This window comes from Urocitellus parryii, chromosome 11 (genome assembly GCF_045843805.1).
Source record: "Urocitellus parryii isolate mUroPar1 chromosome 11, mUroPar1.hap1, whole genome shotgun sequence".
NCBI classification, from domain to species: domain Eukaryota; kingdom Metazoa; phylum Chordata; class Mammalia; order Rodentia; family Sciuridae; genus Urocitellus; species Urocitellus parryii.
The window spans coordinates 3674970-3692311 of NC_135541.1; the positions used below are offsets into that span (position 1 = coordinate 3674970).

The following is a 17342-nucleotide window of genomic DNA, read 5'->3' on the forward strand; positions in this document are numbered from 1 at the left end:
CTGAGTTGCTTGGTCCAGAGCCAGAGCAGCGAAAGGCGAAAGGGGAGGTTAAGCCTGCTGAGGATTCCAACTTATCCCTGGGCCTTGGGGCCTATTAAAGGAATAGTCATTAGAGGTGCGGCTACCCTGTGACCACTCCTCCCCATATGGGCTCAGAGATGACCTCTCAAGCCCTGCCCCCCACCTTGCAGCTGGGATAGGCCCCAGTCAGCAGCCTGATCCCCACCTCTTCTTCCTCCCTCCCTCTGATGTCCTCCTCCCTTTAGCCTGGTAGGGTACAGGCCGTCACCCATAGACTGACGGCTGAGGCTTATCCCATCTGGGGGAAAACATCCTGGTCCTCAATGGGGGTCTCTGGAAGACCCTCCAAAGAGTAGAGCTGATATCTTAACCTCCTGTGTAGGTGAGCATCTCCTGCTGGGGGTGGTGTGGCTGGCTCTGGTTCACAAAGCACGGCTTAGCTGGCCTCATCTAGCTTTCTGCTTGCCCTCAGCGGCTTCGTGAGCTCAGGGCTTCCCTGTGGCATGGGTTGAGGGTGGAGCTGGGGATAATCAACGCTGCCAGAGCCAGCCTCCAGTGGCTGAGCGGTAGGAGGGCAGAGTTGCTGGGGCTTTGTGAAGTTTGAGCTGGTTCTCTCCCCTTGCTCCCAGGCAGGAAATAACCCCATCAGCTAGGACTGGGGCCCGAGACAGATTCCAAAGCTCTTGGTGGGCGTTTCTACATCTGGAGCTGAGTTCTCTCTCTAGGAGCCTGAGGGAGCCTGTGCAAGGCGGCAGCTGTTGGCGGGCCAGTCTCTTCTCCAGGCAGTGGGACAGATGTTTGGACTTCAGGGACAAGCCTGGGCACCTCCTCCATGGGTATATTTGGTGGACTGGGGTGGAGGGTGGAGTTCTGGCCCCTGCAGAGGCCTTAGTGGTTTATGTACCCCCTGGGGCTGCTGGAGACACACACACCCAGACACACGCAGTTGCCCTCAACCCACACAGGAACACAGCAACATGGAGGATGTGGCCCTAAGTCTACTCCCTTCCAGGTTCCTGCCAGGGTGGGACCTCTGGAGCCAGGCTGCAAATCTACAGATGCACTCTCTACAGCCAGACAGGAACGGGGGCTGCTACGCCTGAGATTCTGGGGCACACACAGGTGCTGGGGCTCAGTGGGTGGGGCCTAGGATGAAGGCGCAAACTCACAGAATGGAAGACTGAGGCTGCACACGAGAGCCCCCACACCCTGTGTCCAGTGGGAGAGCAGACGCCCAACAAAAGACCACCAGGCTTCACAGGTCCAGCCAAACAGCAGCTTTATTAGGGCGCTGGATTCTTCACATACCTTAACGAGCTCGGAAGCAATCCCTAGGGTGCCTGTGGATGCCTCCAGCATTTGGGACAATACTGTGTAGCATTTATACTGGAAGGATATAAATAAAGCTTCGGTGCACAGGCTCTCAGGACAGGGCGCAGGTTAACACTGCCACGTGGATACGTCACACAGCACCAGCTCTCAACGGGAGTGGGGGGGGGGTTTGGCCAAGGGGATAACTTCTAAGTGACTGAAACCGGGGCTGTCACCGCAGATGCTCAGGCCCCGATGGTGGAGGAGGGTCTAGGGCTGTGGCTCTGTATGGCCCTGTCGCTTTGCCTTCATCTGCAGGTACCGTCCTTTGCCTTCTTCAAAGCGCTTTTTCTCATCCTCGGTCTCGGGCTGTGGGCCACAGAGAAGCAGCACAGGTTAGACAGGATGCTGAACCCGAGGCAGGCTGTGTGACCTGGTCCCTCCTGAGCCCTGTCCTTCCTAGAATCAGGTTCTCCCACCTGTGTGTCTGCACCTTCCCAGGAGGGTTTGGACCCAACTTGGCCCTGATGGCCTCCTGGGGCTGCTGGATGCCAGGCACAGGCCTCCTGCTGCATCCTCCTAACCTGGCAGAGTCTGCTAAGTCCTACGGACATGCCCACTTTACCTTTCACAGTGGTTGGGATTCCAAGCCCAGTGTCCCTTTGGTAATGCACTTCAGTTGAAAACGCACTTGATAATGAAAGGTGGGAAGGCTGGCGCTAGAGCTGGGTGTGAGCAGAGAGCAAGGAAAAGAGGAACCTTGCATTTGTTCTGCTGCCAGGGGAAGCCAGATGCCTATGGCATGTGATCCTAGGGAAGGCAGGAATACTGATCCGGCTGTGACCTTGAGAAAGCCACTGGCCTGCCTCAGGTGCAACAGGGCCTGCTTTGTGGGGAGGTGGCCCTGCCAACCTGCTCTGGCCATGCAGGTGCTCAGAAAGTGGCCTCTTGGACCTAATGCACCTCGCTACTGTTCCTTTGAACAACTTGCGAGGCTGCACCGCATCCTTAGTGGGTGGAGCAGGCTGGCTGGTGGACTTTTTGGTTATGGCTGGATTCTGCCCTGGATGGTCCTGGGTTCATGCCTGCTGGCGGGCTGGCACTGTGAAGGGCAGTACCCCTTACACTCTCAGGAGGAGCCTGCCATGAACCCTGGGCAGATGCCAAAGCAGGAGCATTAGGTGGTCACTTCTGAGGCCCCATCTGTGCCACTACCAAGTTCTGCCTCGAATTGCCCTGGCCAGGATTCAGGTTTAATGAGCTGTACTAATTCCCCTGGGATGCCATTTCACTTCGACGTTTTGAGGGTGTCTGTAAGCCAAAGAAACGGGGCTGCTGCCCTTCATCCACTATGACTCCAAGCCCCAGCAGCTATTTTTAGGCCTACGTGTTCTACAGACAAATGGTGAATTGGCAGAAGAGAGAACGGCAGGCAGAGGATGTAACGTCAAGTCACACCAATACCTCCTCTCCTCAGCCTTGTCCAGAATTGCTCCCTAAATGTCACCAGGTGTACACTGTCCAGGCTTTTGCCAGCTTGGTGTCAGTCAGACACAAGGGTATTGAAAGACACAGGGCTAGGCCCCCACAGGGGCTGTGAGTCCTGTTCTAAGACACTTTATGGAAGGAATCCCTCCTGCTGCTCTGGTCTGACCTCTGGCTGACTTAAGAGAGTAAAACTCCAGGCTGTTGACTTGGAACAGCCCAGGAAGAGAAAAGGTTCTTTCTCTGCATTAGCGTAAGTTCTAAGAGGGCAAGACTCCTGAGCTTTCTGGGGGCTGGTGGGCTTGAGGCCCAGAATGGGGGCCCAGCAGAGGGCGCCCGTGCACAGTTGGGCAGATGTGCTAGGGCAGGGCTTCTCATGCATGCAGGGTCTGATCCAGTGGGCCTGGGACTGGGCTGAGACTCAGTTCTTAGAAGCTCCCAAGTGACGTGATGCTGCTGGGCATGGACCTCACTTGGTGTGGTCCATCCATCTTCATCCAGTCCTGCCAAGTGGGAGACAATGTGAAGTGGCCAAGGATGCAAGGTCAAAGTCACCAGGCTAGAGTAGTGGGGGTCTTTCTCTCCCTCATGGAGTCTGTTGGTGTGGCTGAGGCCTGCTTCCTGCCTACCTCTCAGGGGACCTCACCTGGGTAGAGCAAGCACTACAGAGCTTGTGGGTGTTTTGGAGATGGGGCCTGGTGGGCTGGGCACTGGGTTTTGCTGGCTTTGGCAGGCATGGGAGGACAGCTAGAGGGTCAGGGTGCACTGGACCACAAGCTCCTTCTAGCATAAAAGCCCAGCTCTTTGCTGGTGGCCCTCCCTCTACCTGGGGGAACACTTGTCCCCCAGAGAGAGGAAAGGAGGCAAGAGGCTTGGACATGAGGAAACTCCAAAGAACGTATGCTGGGCCTGTGAAAGGCAGCTGGACCGAGGGGACGTTTACCTGGGCCCTCTGCCGAGACTCAGCCTTCCTGATGTGGGAAGAGACTTCCCGATTCTTCCCTAGCACTCCTGGGAACATGTAGTATGGGATACTGGCCAGGTACCTGGTCCCCAAGATGTCCCTAATGGTCCCAGCCAAGTGCTCTCAGAGGCTCAAGGGAGCCAAGAAGGAGCAAATGGCTCTGCAGAATGGAGAACATGAGCTCAGGAGCCACCACGGGTGCCCTTGAAGGCCACCAGGAATAGCCCACCCAAGGCCAGGACCTGTGGTAGGGCTGAGGGAGGCTGCTGGGCCCAGGAGATGCCTGTCTGTGGAATCCTCTAGGCTGTGCACCCTGGTCCTCTCTTTGATGATGTCCGTTCCTGCTCTATTTGATCTGGGGCCAAATGGATCTGGGAGCCCGCACACTAGGTGGCTGCTCACGAGGAACAATGCACACTGGCACCAAGGGTCTGAAATTGCAAAGTAAGATCAGTTTGTTGGGCTGGAACTGTAGCTCAGTGGTAGAGCGCTTGCCTAGCACATGTGAGGCACTGGATTCAATCCTCAGCACCACATAAAACTAAATAAAATAAAGGTGTTGTGACCATCTACAACTAAAAAAAAAAAAAAAAAAGATCATTTTGTTTTTCCCAGCTCGTTTGGCCAGGCCTCTTGCCAAGGATCACCAGCAACCTGGGTGTGGCTGAATGGTAGCTGCTTGGCCCGTGTACCCTCAAAGCTGGCCTTGACAGCCTGGAGTCCACAGGCCTGCCACCTCAGGGCCCCACCTTGCTGCACGCCCTTTCTGGGAGGCCTCTCATTCCGCCCAGGACCCAGCATCACCTCCCCTCCAGACCAGGGAGAGCGGCTGGCCTGCTCCAATTCCAGCCTCAGCACTCACTATCCCCGCCCGAGGCCCTCCCTACCTGCTCTACCATGATGTGGGCCAAGCTCAGGGCCCTCACAGTCCATGTTGGACACCACCATGCAAAACCAACACAGAGGGGCCCGTCACGAGGGGCCATTACTGAGACCATTTGCATGAAACACTCACAGTGAGCAAATACAAAGACAAAGTGGTTAGTGGCTGCCCGGGGACTGGGGGTATCCCAAAGTGGACAGTGGCGAAGATGTGCGAGCTGGGTGCGTGGAAACCTGGGGCCACCTGCGCGTGAGCCGGCTGTGCTGCGTGTGGTTATGCCTCAGCGAAGCCCTTACACCCCAGGCCAGCACAGGGGTCATAGGTCAGTGTGGCAGGCACCCCCACCAAATCCTGGCACATGAGGGACGGCGAGTGGAAGAAACACTTGCCAAGTTCAAACTAAACACCTTCTCTGCACCAGCAACGAAGTCTCCATTCATTCAGTCCCCCCAAGTGCTGTTCTGTGCTGGGAGCTGGGGGACCCCATCCTCAGGGACTGATAATACATAGAAAAATAGGAAAATTGGGGCTGGGGATGTGGCTCAAGCAGCGCGCTCTCCTGGCATGCATGCGGCCCGGGTTCGATCCTCAGCACCACATACACATAAAGATGTTGTGTCCACTGAAAACTGAAAAATAAATATTAAAAAAAAATAGGAAAATAATGTAGTACCTAGACTAGTGACAAGGGCATGGCAAAGGAATGGCAGAGCAGGGAGAGGGCACTGCCAGGTGCTGGGAGGGGCAGGCTGCACCCTGGAGATAAAGCAGGCCTCACAGGGACAAGAGAGCAGCTAATGGCACTGAGCAGGGGCAGGGGATTCAGGGAGGCCAGCTGTGGTGGAAGGAGGCCTGATGTGGACCCTCCCAACCCACAAGGCACCCAGACCATCTGCCCATAGCTGCCACTCACCACCACCTGGGCAGACCCACCAAATGGCAGAGATAGGCATTGACACTGGGATGGTCATCCTGGCGGACTGCAGGGCACCAGGCAACAGAGAGCAGCTGGGTCGGCCACAGAGGGAGCCAGTTGGGGGACCTCAGGCAAGCTCCTCCTCCCCCACACTTCAGTCTCCTCATCTGATGGGGAGCAGCCATCCCCCCACACTGGTGCAGATGTGAGGCACAGGCGAGTGCAGGGCCTGCCAGAGGGGTCACCCGGATGACCTGGGTCTTGATGCTCTGGTCTGGGGTTCAGGAGGAGCATTCGTAGGGGAGCACCGCGTGCACCGGGAACCAGCATGTGGCAGCACCAGGTGGGGTCCTTATCGGGACAGATGGGGAGGTGAGCGAGGTGTCCTGATGCACATCCGAAGGGGACACACTAGGGTCCTGTGCATGGGAATAGGCTTTGCTCACCTTCCCTGGTCCCTCCCCGCCTCATGTGCAGCTGTGACAGTGGAGTTTTCCCAAGCTTGTCCCCTGCCAGACCTATGGACACCTTCCACCATATTACTCCAAACAGTGGCAGACGCTTATGATCTTGGCAGCCATCAGCTCATTAGGTGTTCCAGAAGGCGTGCATCTAAGGCTCTGGACGCTTAACTCATGGGGTCCTCCAGTGTGGGTGCTGAGAGGGCACAGGCCGAGGGCAGGAATTCTAGCAGCCAACCAGGGTGCAGGGTGCAGCCTCCAGGCTGCTCCAAGGTCTCTTCCATGAATAATCCTCACAGTGAACTCATCACAGGACCTGCTCTCGGTCAGAACTGACGCTATCTGACGATGGACGTGCAGGAGGCTGCCAGGGAAGGTGGCCAAGCCTTCACGAGAGCCTGGGAGGAAGAGTCCAGGGGACGGCCTCAGCGCTCTAGGGACAGTGGCAAGTGCTGAATGTTTCCAGTTCTACAACAGTCCAGGGACAGGCCTAAGAGCCGAACTCTGCTTCGTCAGCCTCAACCTCTCTGCACCGAGCAGTCACCCGTAAGCACTGTCACACCGACAACCTAGGTCCCTGGAGGGGTGTTCTGACAGGGCAGAGATCAGTAGTCGAAGGCAGTGAGGTCCCAGGCACCCACCCAGCATCTGCTCCATGTGGGAGCAGGGTTCCTGGCCCCAGCGACAGGCATTCAGTCTCCCAGCCATGAGCCTCATCAACAGCTCTCCCACACAAGTGACTAAGGGGCCGCCATGTCCCCGCTAGGTGTGGGGCTGGCACAGAGACAGATGGCTCCCGGCACACAGCCCCCACCTCCTCACAGTGGGTCCTTTCCACAAACAAAGCAAATAAACACAGAGCCCTGCTGTCCCTGGAAGGGGGGGGAGCTGCTTCACAGGGAGACCAAGCATCTCCTCGCTGAGTCTGAGGCTGTGACCTCGGGCCACAGCACCTACCTGCAACCTCCCTCCAGGCCTCTGTGCACATGCCACAGAGAAAAGGTGGGAGCAGAGGGGACAGCAGGCAACTTGGGACCCAGTGACCCTGTGAATCGAGGGCCTGGCAGGTGCCAGGGACAGAGAGCATGACTCTGGGTCATGTGGACCTGGCTGGAGGCATCAGAGGCTCTGTGCACCTTCCCAGGGCCAGGTCCCCTCACCTGTGGAGCAGGGAAGCACTCAAGGAGGGGACATGGAGACATGCTTTCTGGGGCCAGGCACAGGACCTTGGAGACCATTTTGTAAGGAGGCTGGCACCAGCTCCGAGGACATGCCCTGCTAATGTACATCTGCTCACTCCAGACACTGACCTGGGAGGACAGTCAGATGGCCCGGGGGACAACTCACAGCAGCAAGGCCTTTAGGGCACCGTGCCCACCTATGGAAACGGGGTCTGAGGGAAGGTCCCTCTGCCCAGGTCAAAGGCACACTGCCTCCTCCATGCCCAGGGCTCTGCCCAGCCCTGGTGCCAGGCTCCAGCTGTGCCTGCCCGATGACTCCTGGGCCAGGGTCTGCATCTCTTCCCCTCTCCTCAGTGTCTCCTGCCAAGTGCCACCTTCTGGGCTCCTTTCCACTGCAGGGGAAGCCTGTGGCTTTTCAGCCCAGCACTGCAAACCAAATGCTTTCCACCTTGCATTTTCTGTGCTTCAAGAACACACATTTGGAACGTGGCACAGAGGTCGGGTGACTAAGTCCCATCCTCAGTACAATCAATAGCTTGTCCTTTCTGTAATTAGTGAGAGTCTGGTGCGATGAGGGCTCTGGTGGCGACAGAACGGTTTCCTGCCAGCCTGAGGGACACAGACCTCCTCAATTAGACAGCCACATGGCACGCCCTCTCCCGTGATCTAATGGAGACAAGAAGGATCTTGGGACACTTACAAAAGCAACTAAAACATCTTCTGACTATAGGGGACACGGGACACTCAGCACAGCCTGCTGAGGGCCACTGTTGGGCCAGGAAAGGGCAAGCTCAGCACTCTCGGTCCTCCCAAGCCCCGGCTCCCAGGATGCAGCTCCGCAGGAGGATCCCACCTGGGCAGGGCAGAGCCAGGCACGGGCTCAGGACACACCCACTGCCCCTGCACACCTGGGCCGACTCCTCTGCCGCTGCACCTAGCTGGGGTCTCTGGATGGTGGCCTGCAGCAGCAGACAATAATGAGACCACTAGGGAGAGCCACCTGGCAGCACAGACACAAACTCCAAAGTAATGCTCCTGTGTGTGCCCGAGACACCCCCACACAGAGGCTAATGGGAGGTCGCAAGCAGAGGTGGGGTGACGAAGGGTGAAGAGGAGTCTGCTTGTCCCCATGGTGGAGGCTCGGCAGCCCTGCAGCCGGGCTTGTGACACCACTGTCCTCACCATCAGCAACAGACTGCAGCTGTCATCTGCCAAGCACTGGTCACCCGTGAGGCCCCGCCAGGCTGTGTCATCCCTGCAGCCCTGCCCTGCTGCACACTCTGTGCCCTGCAGCACAGGGTCTGGGGACACAGAGGGGCTCCTCTGTTGAACGAATGACCAAATGATCAAAACAAGGAAGTCTTAGCTCTACACGCCAAAGATTCAAAACTGGTGATTTCACTCAACAAACACTGCGCCGTCCACTCCAACCACCACCAGAAGGCTCAGGACTGAGGGCTCAGCTCAGCAGGGCTGGCAGTGGACACAGAGGCGTAACTGGCAGGCCTGTGCAATGACTTAGGCTTCCCTACCTGCCCTCCAGCGCCAACTCTGCCTGCCTGGGAACATACGGGTCTGCACATGCACACACGGGCGGGGGGCCTTCTGAGTCCTATTCTCCACAGAGGGGTGCCAGGGCCCTCGGTGCCCCTTGAGGACAGAGCAGCAGGCCGTCAAGAAACGGTGTGGCTCTCCACACTTGGGGTGGGTGGTCCCTTCCCCCACCCCAGGCCACACCAGAAGTGAGACTGCTAGGAAACCTCCGTGCTGGTGGCCTGGTCTCATCTGAGCCCAGTGACCTCTCCTGCCCTCCACAGCAGCCTTGGTGGAGTCTGGGACAGACTGGCCATCCCCTGTGCCCTCCCAGCCCATCACAGCTTGGCCTCTTTGTGCCCCAGTATTGGTGGCCAGTGCCTCTTGTGGACTGTGAGTGGAGCAGGCAGGCAGACACCCCCACTCTGCTGTGTGCCCCGCAGGCCTGTGGCCAGTGCTGCTGGCAAAGAGGCAGGAACACACGTCCATGCCGGGACACGTGGGCATGGACGGCCTGGCAGAGTGCAGAATCCAAGGTGTCGGGAAAAGAGCCAGGCTCAAAGTGGGGCTGGGGACATGCGCCCTCCTCTCCCCTGCTGACCATGTGTGTGGCCCTAGTGCTGGTTCTGGGGAGAGGCTCCCAGCTACTCCAAGCGCCTGAGCACTGGCCAGTCAGGCACTGGAGTGGCTTCATGACCCGACACTTCCCTGACACCTGACAGGAAGTTGGCGAGCACGCCACGGCTCCGAGGACTTTGTGGGTCCGTCTGTGACTCGCACCTGTGGGCTGGCAGCCGGCTGGGAACAGGATCCCTCAGAGGCAAACTGCGCCTGCTCTTGCTGAGACGGACACCACCTGCTACACCCCCGCCTAGCCAACAACTAAAGGCACCCGAGCTTACGCTGCTCAACAGGCAAGGACGACGCAAGAGGCTGGGACAGCCAGTGACCAGTGGGAAAACATCTTGTCCCCGGCAGGATCAAAGGGAAGACAGAGGGCCAGAGTGCTGGAGGCTCTTCTGGCTGTGAAATCCCCTAAAAGTGGTTACGGAGCCTCAGCATGCAGGAGCTTGGGGCCCAGTGGTCTCCAGGACACCAAAGTATCTCACCAAACTGCAGCCCCCGGGCCCCTCAGTCCTGCAGTCTGGGCCTCCCTCCTGCCACGCCAGGCCACGGAGGGCAGTTTCCCTGTTCGTCCTAGCCAGAAAGGTGATGGCCTCCTGTGCTGCTGCCGTATCCTCAGGGGAAGGGCCACGGGAGCACGGAAAGTCCCACCTCCTCAGTGCAAAGGCACAAGGGCCTTCCAGAAAGACCTCACGGAGCAACGGCTGGCCTGTGATGGCTCAAGCCAGGAAGCAAGCCTCCAAGGAGGGGTAGCCACAGCTGGGACCACCAAGGGCCTCCCTAGCCGACCTCAGGCAGGCATCCTGCGCTCATGCTGGGGCAGCAGGTCAGATGGTGCCCAGGGCCAGGTGCTCCTGCCCCCACTGTGCCATCTTCCTGACCAGCTGTGGTGGACCGAGTGGCCTTGGGGCTCTGCACTGGCTGCACAGGTGAGTCCACTAGGTGGGAAGTGAAGGGGCAGGTTGAGTCATGGGGCAGTGACAGAGGTGAGGCCAGCGGAAGCCCCATCTGTGCTGAGGCCCCAACAAGACTCAACTACAGGGCAGAAAAGCACTTGATCTCTGTGGAGAGTCGAGGAGGCCCATGGGGCAAACACCTGCCCAGCAAGCACCTGGCCAGGCCCAGCAGCTGCCTCAAAACAGCCACGTACATTCCTTGATGATGCAGGGCCCTGCACTGAGCAGGTGTGGCGCAGCGTAAGGCCACATCTCAGACCCTCCTCCCAGGCCCAGGCTGAGAAGGGCCACTCCCAGAGCCACATCAGCAAGGGTCCTGGCAGTCCCAGGGCAGTCCCCCCCATGTTCCTCATGGTTCTCCTGTCATGAGGGGAAGATCTGCCCTGACTCCAGATGTGCCACATGGATAGGATGCAACCGGCAACATGGAGCAGCTGGCCCTCGGTGTAGGCCCCAGCTCTCCATGACCGCCTCCTCCATTGCCACCTTCCCCAGAGGCAGGGAATGGCCACAGCATCATGCTGGCTGAGTGGGAACCACCTTGATAAGAAGACAGCTGCCACATTAAGAACAGTCTCCCCAGTCTTGTGGTGGACACTCCATAAATCCATCGCTGCCCTCAGTGCTGCCCCAGGAAACTGAGGCGCTGCTGGGTGGGGCGCGAGACAGTGGAGAGCATGTGCAGGTATAGCAGGCTGCAAGTGTGGTGGGGCTGGCCCAGAGCCCTGCTCCAGGGAGGACAGCCGCATCCCAGGTCTCCTAACCCCATCCTAACCTCCAGACACCTTCCTGTCAACTCAAGGTTGACCACTGAGCCAAGTCTGGGTCCTGCCTGCCTCTGCCCCCAGCTCACAGGTGTGTGAGGCTGGAGGTGAGTATCCACCAGCGCTGACTGACAGCCTCCTGTTTTGGGCTCTCTGGGAACAAGCTCACCAGATCTACTTTGCAAGGACTCTGCCTCCTGAGGTTGGGATGCTCAAGTTCTCTGGAAGACACGGGTACACGGGAACAAAGAACTGGGGGCAAGTGCTGCCCACACACAAGGAATCAGGAGCCTCCTCTGGCCCCAACACAGAATTTGGTCCTCTCCCCTGAAGACTCAATATGCTTCTTACACTCTGCACAGAAAAAACCCACCCATCGGAGGCACCAGGCCACCTTAGTGCTGGGTGCAGGAGGTGGTTTCCCTGCTGTCCCTTCCACAGGCCATTTTCCCACTTCTGGTCCATGGGTCTGGGTGGTCACAGCTGTAGCTGCCCTTCCATGGAGCCCTGCTTCCTGGCTTGAGCCACTGCAGGTCAGTCGTTGCTCCAAGGTCAGAGGGCACTGGCATCCAGACCAGCAGCCCGATCCCCAGCACGAGTGACAGCTGCTGAGGCGCAGCACACAGGCCCCCAACAAACACCCATCCAGAAACAACTGCGCTGCGCCTGTGTCAGCAGGGCCCTGGGGAAGGGAGCTAAAAATAGACAGGAGGCTGAAGGAGCCAGCGTGGGGGCAGGGAGGCGCCGGGAGGGGAGGGGACCAGCTCGCACACGCCTGGAGCCCTGGGCAGCACACGAGTGCAGAGGTCCTGGGCGTCGGAGGTCCCCAGGTGAGCATCAGTGAGGCCTGGCAGAAGTGCCAAGTCCCCCTCTGGAGGGTCTGCCCTGCCGTCCCCTCCAGATTGTCTTTATCAGCACTGTTGAAGCCACCTGCACTGAGCAGGACATCAGCCACGTGCAGCCTCCAGAGTTAGGGACGATGCCACCACGCCCGTCTTAGTACAAACACCTTGCCAGCCCAGCGCCTCCTCTCTGGGACCTGCCGCCTCCTACGCCCTGACCCGCAGACAGGTTTCTGGAAAAGGACACTCAGGTCTGATTCTGAAGGTCACAGGTTCGTCCCCAAAGGCCTCCCCGACTACAGACCTGGCTCCATGTGAGACCCCACTCAGGGTGGACTCCACAGCAGGTGGGGAACCCGGGGCTCCAAGGTCCTTCTCCCAGAGCCCCTCCTGGCCACATTGCTGGTCTCCACAAGAACCAGAGAAGAGGGGCCATGGGGGGCACTCGACTGGTGGCTGGGAAGGAGAATGCATGCCTCAAGGGGCAGGCACCACCCATGCCGAAGCAGTCCTGGCCCCCAGGTCGGGGTCCCTTACCACCTGCAGATGGCTGGCACAGCAGGCCTGGCCAGAGCACCCTGCCAACTTGCACCAAAGCCTTTTCAAGGTGCAAACTGTAGTGCCTCATTGGTGCCCCCAGGGCACATGCCCATTTGGGTAAGTTCTGCAGAACCCCATCACCATCAGGCCCAGATATTCCAAGGCTAGACCCCTTCAAGTGGGTGAGCGCTGGTGAGGAGGGCTCCTTGGAGGAGCAGGTGAGCAGCAGCAGGCAACCAGGGTCGGTGGGGTCCTCGCCCACCTTTCTTGGCCCATACAATGGTGAAACTGAGGTGCACAGGAAGCACATGCTTGAGGCTGCGCACTTGGTCATTCTTGAGGCCCTGACTAGGCTCTAGGTAGCAGGCACTGCTCCCCACCCACACGAGCCCCAACATGGGAAGCTGAGGCAGGAGGATCACAAGTTCACAGCCACGCTCAGGAATGTATACCCTCAGTAAATCAGTGAGACCCTGTCTCAAAAAGAGCTGGGGATGTGGGCTGGAGATGTGGCTCAGCGGTAGCGCGCTCCCCTGGCATGCGTGCGGCCCGGGTTCGATCCTCAGCACCACATACCAACAAAGATGTTGTGTCCGCCAAGAACTAAAAAATAAATATTAAAAAAAAGATTCTCTCTCTCTCTCTCTCCTCTCTCACTCTCTCTTTAAAAAAAAAAAAAAAAAAAAGAGCTGGGGATGTAACTCAGGGGTAGAGAACCTGGGGTCAATGCCTAGCATGGTGGGGGAGAACCAGATATGGGTTCTGGAGCTGGGTTCCTGGGTAGAGAGAAGGGCAGGGATGCCCCTCCCCCCGTCTTAGTACAAACACAAGGAGAACAGCTCTGGCAAGATGGCCCTGGGGAGATCCAGCAGCCCCTGGCAGAAGTGCCATGGGGTGTGGGTGGCGGCTCTGCCTGGAGAGGGGGCAGGGAGCGGAGGACTTCCCAGCTGACAGGAGACCTGCCTCACAAGCTCCACGGAGGGCACATGGTGCCCCAACTGGCCTGGTCACAGGTCAATACTGCTACATGGGGGCCTCCTGCCTAGGAGGGCTCTGGCCTCCCTCTTGCTTTCCTTCCTTTCAACTCACTGAGTCCTCATCCTTCACGTTCAGGTTCACCATCACCACCCACCCCACCCCTACTCTGCCCACAGCACCTCGGGGAGATCACATGGCTCAGAGTGACCTGCCTGACTCTCCAGAGCCCCTGAGACCCAACCTCAGGCGAGAGAGGTTGGGAGGTGGGGGACCTGTGGGCAGGTGAGGCCCTGGCCATTCCGGAAGGAGGTGGGTGGAGGGGACGCAGCCTCAACCAAGACATGAGCTACCCCAGGGCAAGGCCCACCAGCCAAGACGCCCTCCTGTCACAGGAAGAAGCAACCAGCCTCCTCATGGCCCCTGGGAGAGAACGGGACCCCAAGTGCCCCATGTCTACCCAGCCCACACCCTCCTCCCAGGGGAGCATCAAGCACCTGCAGGACACTGGGAGCAGAGGGGGGTGCAGGGCAAGCAGGGCTCAGACTGGCAGGGCCATGTTGCCTGGAGGCCTGCCCTGCCCAGGTCTTCCCAAGGCCCTGCCCTGTGGGGGGGCAGGAAACACCAACTGGTTTCCTCTTGGTTGCAGATCAGTCCACTTAGTGACAGGCCTGAGACCTAATTCACAGGAGTCAGGACTGGCCTGAAGGCTGCCCTGGGTGTGGGCAGGGCATCTCCAGTCCCACAGCAGAAGCTGCCTCTGGGCCACGCTAAACCTGCTGTGCCTGGGGCCTCTGGACGTGTCGGGGGCTGAGCTGTAGGTGAGGCCAGGGGGATGTGTGCAGGTGCACACAATCCTGCTGGCCTTGCACCCACCTCTGAGTGCCAAGGCAGAACCCAGTCTGAGGGCCAGAGGCAGGGGAAGGCCTGGGTGTCTAGACTCTCACTCTGCCGGCCAGGGGTCTGGTTGGATCTGTATCAGGCAGGATATGCAGGCAGAACCACCCTGGGAGAGCCCTCATCCTCACTCCAGCACAGGTAACACAACGCCAGGGCCCCTTGGGCTCTGTGCTCCCAGGTGACCTGCATCTCCAAACTGCCAGCTTGCTCCAGGGGTATGTGTGTCTGCCCAGGCCATCCCCACAGCCTGCGGGGCAGGGCCCGAAGGACTTCCTGCAGCTTATAAGGCCTTCCTTCCCACAACCTGATGTGTGACGTGGCAGCCCCCAGGGACACACACTCACCACAAGCTGCGGTACAGGCAGTGACTTGCCCTCCTGGCTCAGGGACACGTAGGTGAAGAAGGCACTGGCTGCCCGGTAGCGTTTCTGGGAGTTGTCCACCACGGGGTCGGCGTCCACCAGCACCTCAATTTCCATGGACTTATTGCTCGTAAAGGTCATGCGCCCGGAGATGGTGATGACGCAGCCTGTGGAGCGCGGACAGAGTCAGGGAGGCGGACAGCGTGGCCTCCTCTGGGGGAGGTGGCAGGGGCGGGCAGGGCAGGGTCAGGAGAAACCATGTTACTAAAACAGTTAAAAGACAGGGTTAGGCGACAGGGGTGGCAACAACTACGAGAGAGGGAAGTGACAACTATTAGGACGCGCCATTAGTAGCCCACGTTTGTCATCTGTCTCTGGCGCAGGCCTCACTGCTGTGCTTGGGGGTCTTGGTGGCCGCCCAATCGGCCCCCAGCCGGAGGGGAAGAGCTGGAGCTGCCTGCACGCTCCTCGGCCACGCTGCCCTGGGCTCCCCGTGTGGGCGGCTCCATTCTGGGTGAGATCAAGCCAGCCTGCGCGTGCCCCGTCTATACTGAGTGCCCATGGCCACACTGTTGCCCCGCCATCTGGCTCTGAGCACCGGGAGAACCTTCCAGAGCCTGGTTTCTTTGTTCTGGACTGCCTCAGGCCACTGTGGTCCTAGGTAGGCCCCTCTTGAGCCACCTCTGTGCTCCAGCTCGGCCCCCCAGGCCAGTGGCCCCATGACGGCAGGCAGCCTTCCTCGGTAGCCCTGAGCTGCCTGCCAGGCCCCTCCCTAGGCTCCAGCAGTGTCTGTGACAGGACCAAGTCCAGAGTCAACGTTCCTGTAACATTATCCCTGGGGTCCCCTCACCCGGCTAACCCAGGCCAACTCCTCTGCACTTCCCATTCCCTGGGGTTCATGGGACTGGGATCTTCTCTTGTGTCCCCTGCTCTCCTGGGCGCAGCCCTTCCACCTGACCCTGAGTCTCACAGAGCCCAGCTCTCCAGTTACGGATGGGTCCAAGAGAACCTGTCTGTCAGGGTACCTATGGGAGGAAAAGAAAGAAGCCCGGGGCTGGGCCTGGGGCCTGGCCTGTGGTCACTGTGGCCACAGGATGCACTGACCTGTGGGGGCTTCAAGGGGAGGGGCTACATCTGGCTGCTGCTGCTTCTCCGATGTGGCCACGCTGCACACCCCAGCACGGCCTCCTTCTGGGCCAGATCCAGGAAGTCCCTGACCACGTGGACTACTGGGTCCTGCTCCACAGGAACCAGTTCTGGCCATGGAGCCCAGTGTTCTGGCTCCTTTGAGACAGGCCCACAAGAAGTGTTTAGAGACCAAGAGAGAGACAGCGGGGGCAGCATGGGCTATCTATGTTAAAGTCCCAGGCTACTTCATGCCACGTTCAACTCCATACTTACAGGGGGTGCTTCATGCTGGATGTGGCCGATTCTGGGAGAGAGGGAAGGAGCCACAAGGTCAGCAACAGGGGGCAGGATGTGGCTGTAAAGTATGCAGTCCCAGGCAAGCACCCCACAGCGGTCACCCCACACACATCCCGGGGGATGGCCCTATCTGTTTCTCAGAGAGGGGGCTGGGAAGTTAAATGGGTCATCCAGGAGTCCAGGTGGCCTCTCTGCCATCTCCCCAAGTGCCAGCCAACATCCCTCACACCAATGACCACAGGTAAGATGAGAGGGTGGGGCCAAAAAGCAGGGACACGACTCCAGGAGATGAAGCCAGCACGGACTCCACCCAAGGCCCAAGCATCCCACAACAGACCGCTGTGGCAGGGGCCACTTCCCAGGGCCTCAGCGCTGGCTGTGGACTCTGCCCATGAAAGCCCCTCCCACCAGCTCCTGCGGCAGCACAGTCCCACTGCCCAGTTCATTTCAGTCTGAAGAGACTTTTAACGTCAGTCCGTGTCCAAAAACGCGCAGCGGGCTTTGTCTAGGCACACTGGGCCAGACCAGGAAAGGCAGAGAACAGCGTCCAGAGAGAGGACCCATGGCGCCCCATGGTCCCACCGGGAGAGAGCAACGTCACCACGCTGCACAGGCCTGAGGCTTGACCCTGGAAGGCTGGACATGGCAGGACTTTGGAGCTAGACCTGATCTGGTCACCACCAACAGGCTGAGAAAACTTGAAACACAGGTTGACAGATGAACCCTGAGACCCAGCTGCCAGCAGAGGACGCAGTGCTTCTGGGCCCTGCAGGGTCAAGACCTCCCTAGAGACCCAGGTGCATCGCAGTGGGTGGGGTCACCCAGGATGGGGCTCAACTCCAGATACCCCACCCCGATCCCCGCTTCCTACACTCTGGCCACTGGGGCTTCCCTGTGGCCCTGGACATGCCCTCCCCACCCCACCCTCGCCTGGCTCAGCCTTTGTGCCTCAGCACAAGCACCCCTTCTCTAAGACTTTTTAGAACAGTCTTTCTGTTCTGTCTGGACCCATATGTTGGCTGGCTTGTCCATTTGACTGATGTCCATGTCCCTCCCAGCCTGGAAGCCCCATGAGGCAGTGTGGGTGTCCCACGGGTGTGCTGAACCAATACATGACTCACAAGGCCTTGGGAAAGAAGGCACCTCACGTGTGGACATGCCCAGTCCACAGGACCCAGCACCCTGCTGGCTTTCCTGGG

At 59.1% G+C, this 17342-nt stretch overlaps 1 protein-coding gene across 5 annotated transcripts in view; it reads right to left on the bottom strand.

The window, feature by feature from the left end:
• Window positions 1–1283: 1283 nt before the first annotated feature.
• Acot7 (acyl-CoA thioesterase 7) overlaps window positions 1284–17342 on the bottom strand; it is a 90548-nt gene continuing 74489 nt past the window's right edge. For 3 of the 5 annotated variants that reach the window (XM_026386095.2, XM_026386097.2, XM_026386096.2), the window contains exons 8-9: window positions 14701–14885; window positions 1284–1701 (exon numbers count right to left, since the gene is read on the bottom strand). In XM_026386095.2, the coding sequence (XP_026241880.1) occupies window positions 1603–1701; window positions 14701–14885 (284 nt within the window). In that variant the 3' untranslated portion in view covers window positions 1284–1602. Of the gene's footprint in view, window positions 1702–14700; window positions 14886–15938; window positions 16003–16119; window positions 16151–17342 lie in introns of those variants that run through there. The other 2 variants (XM_026386099.2, XM_026386098.1) reach the window with 2 other exon arrangements.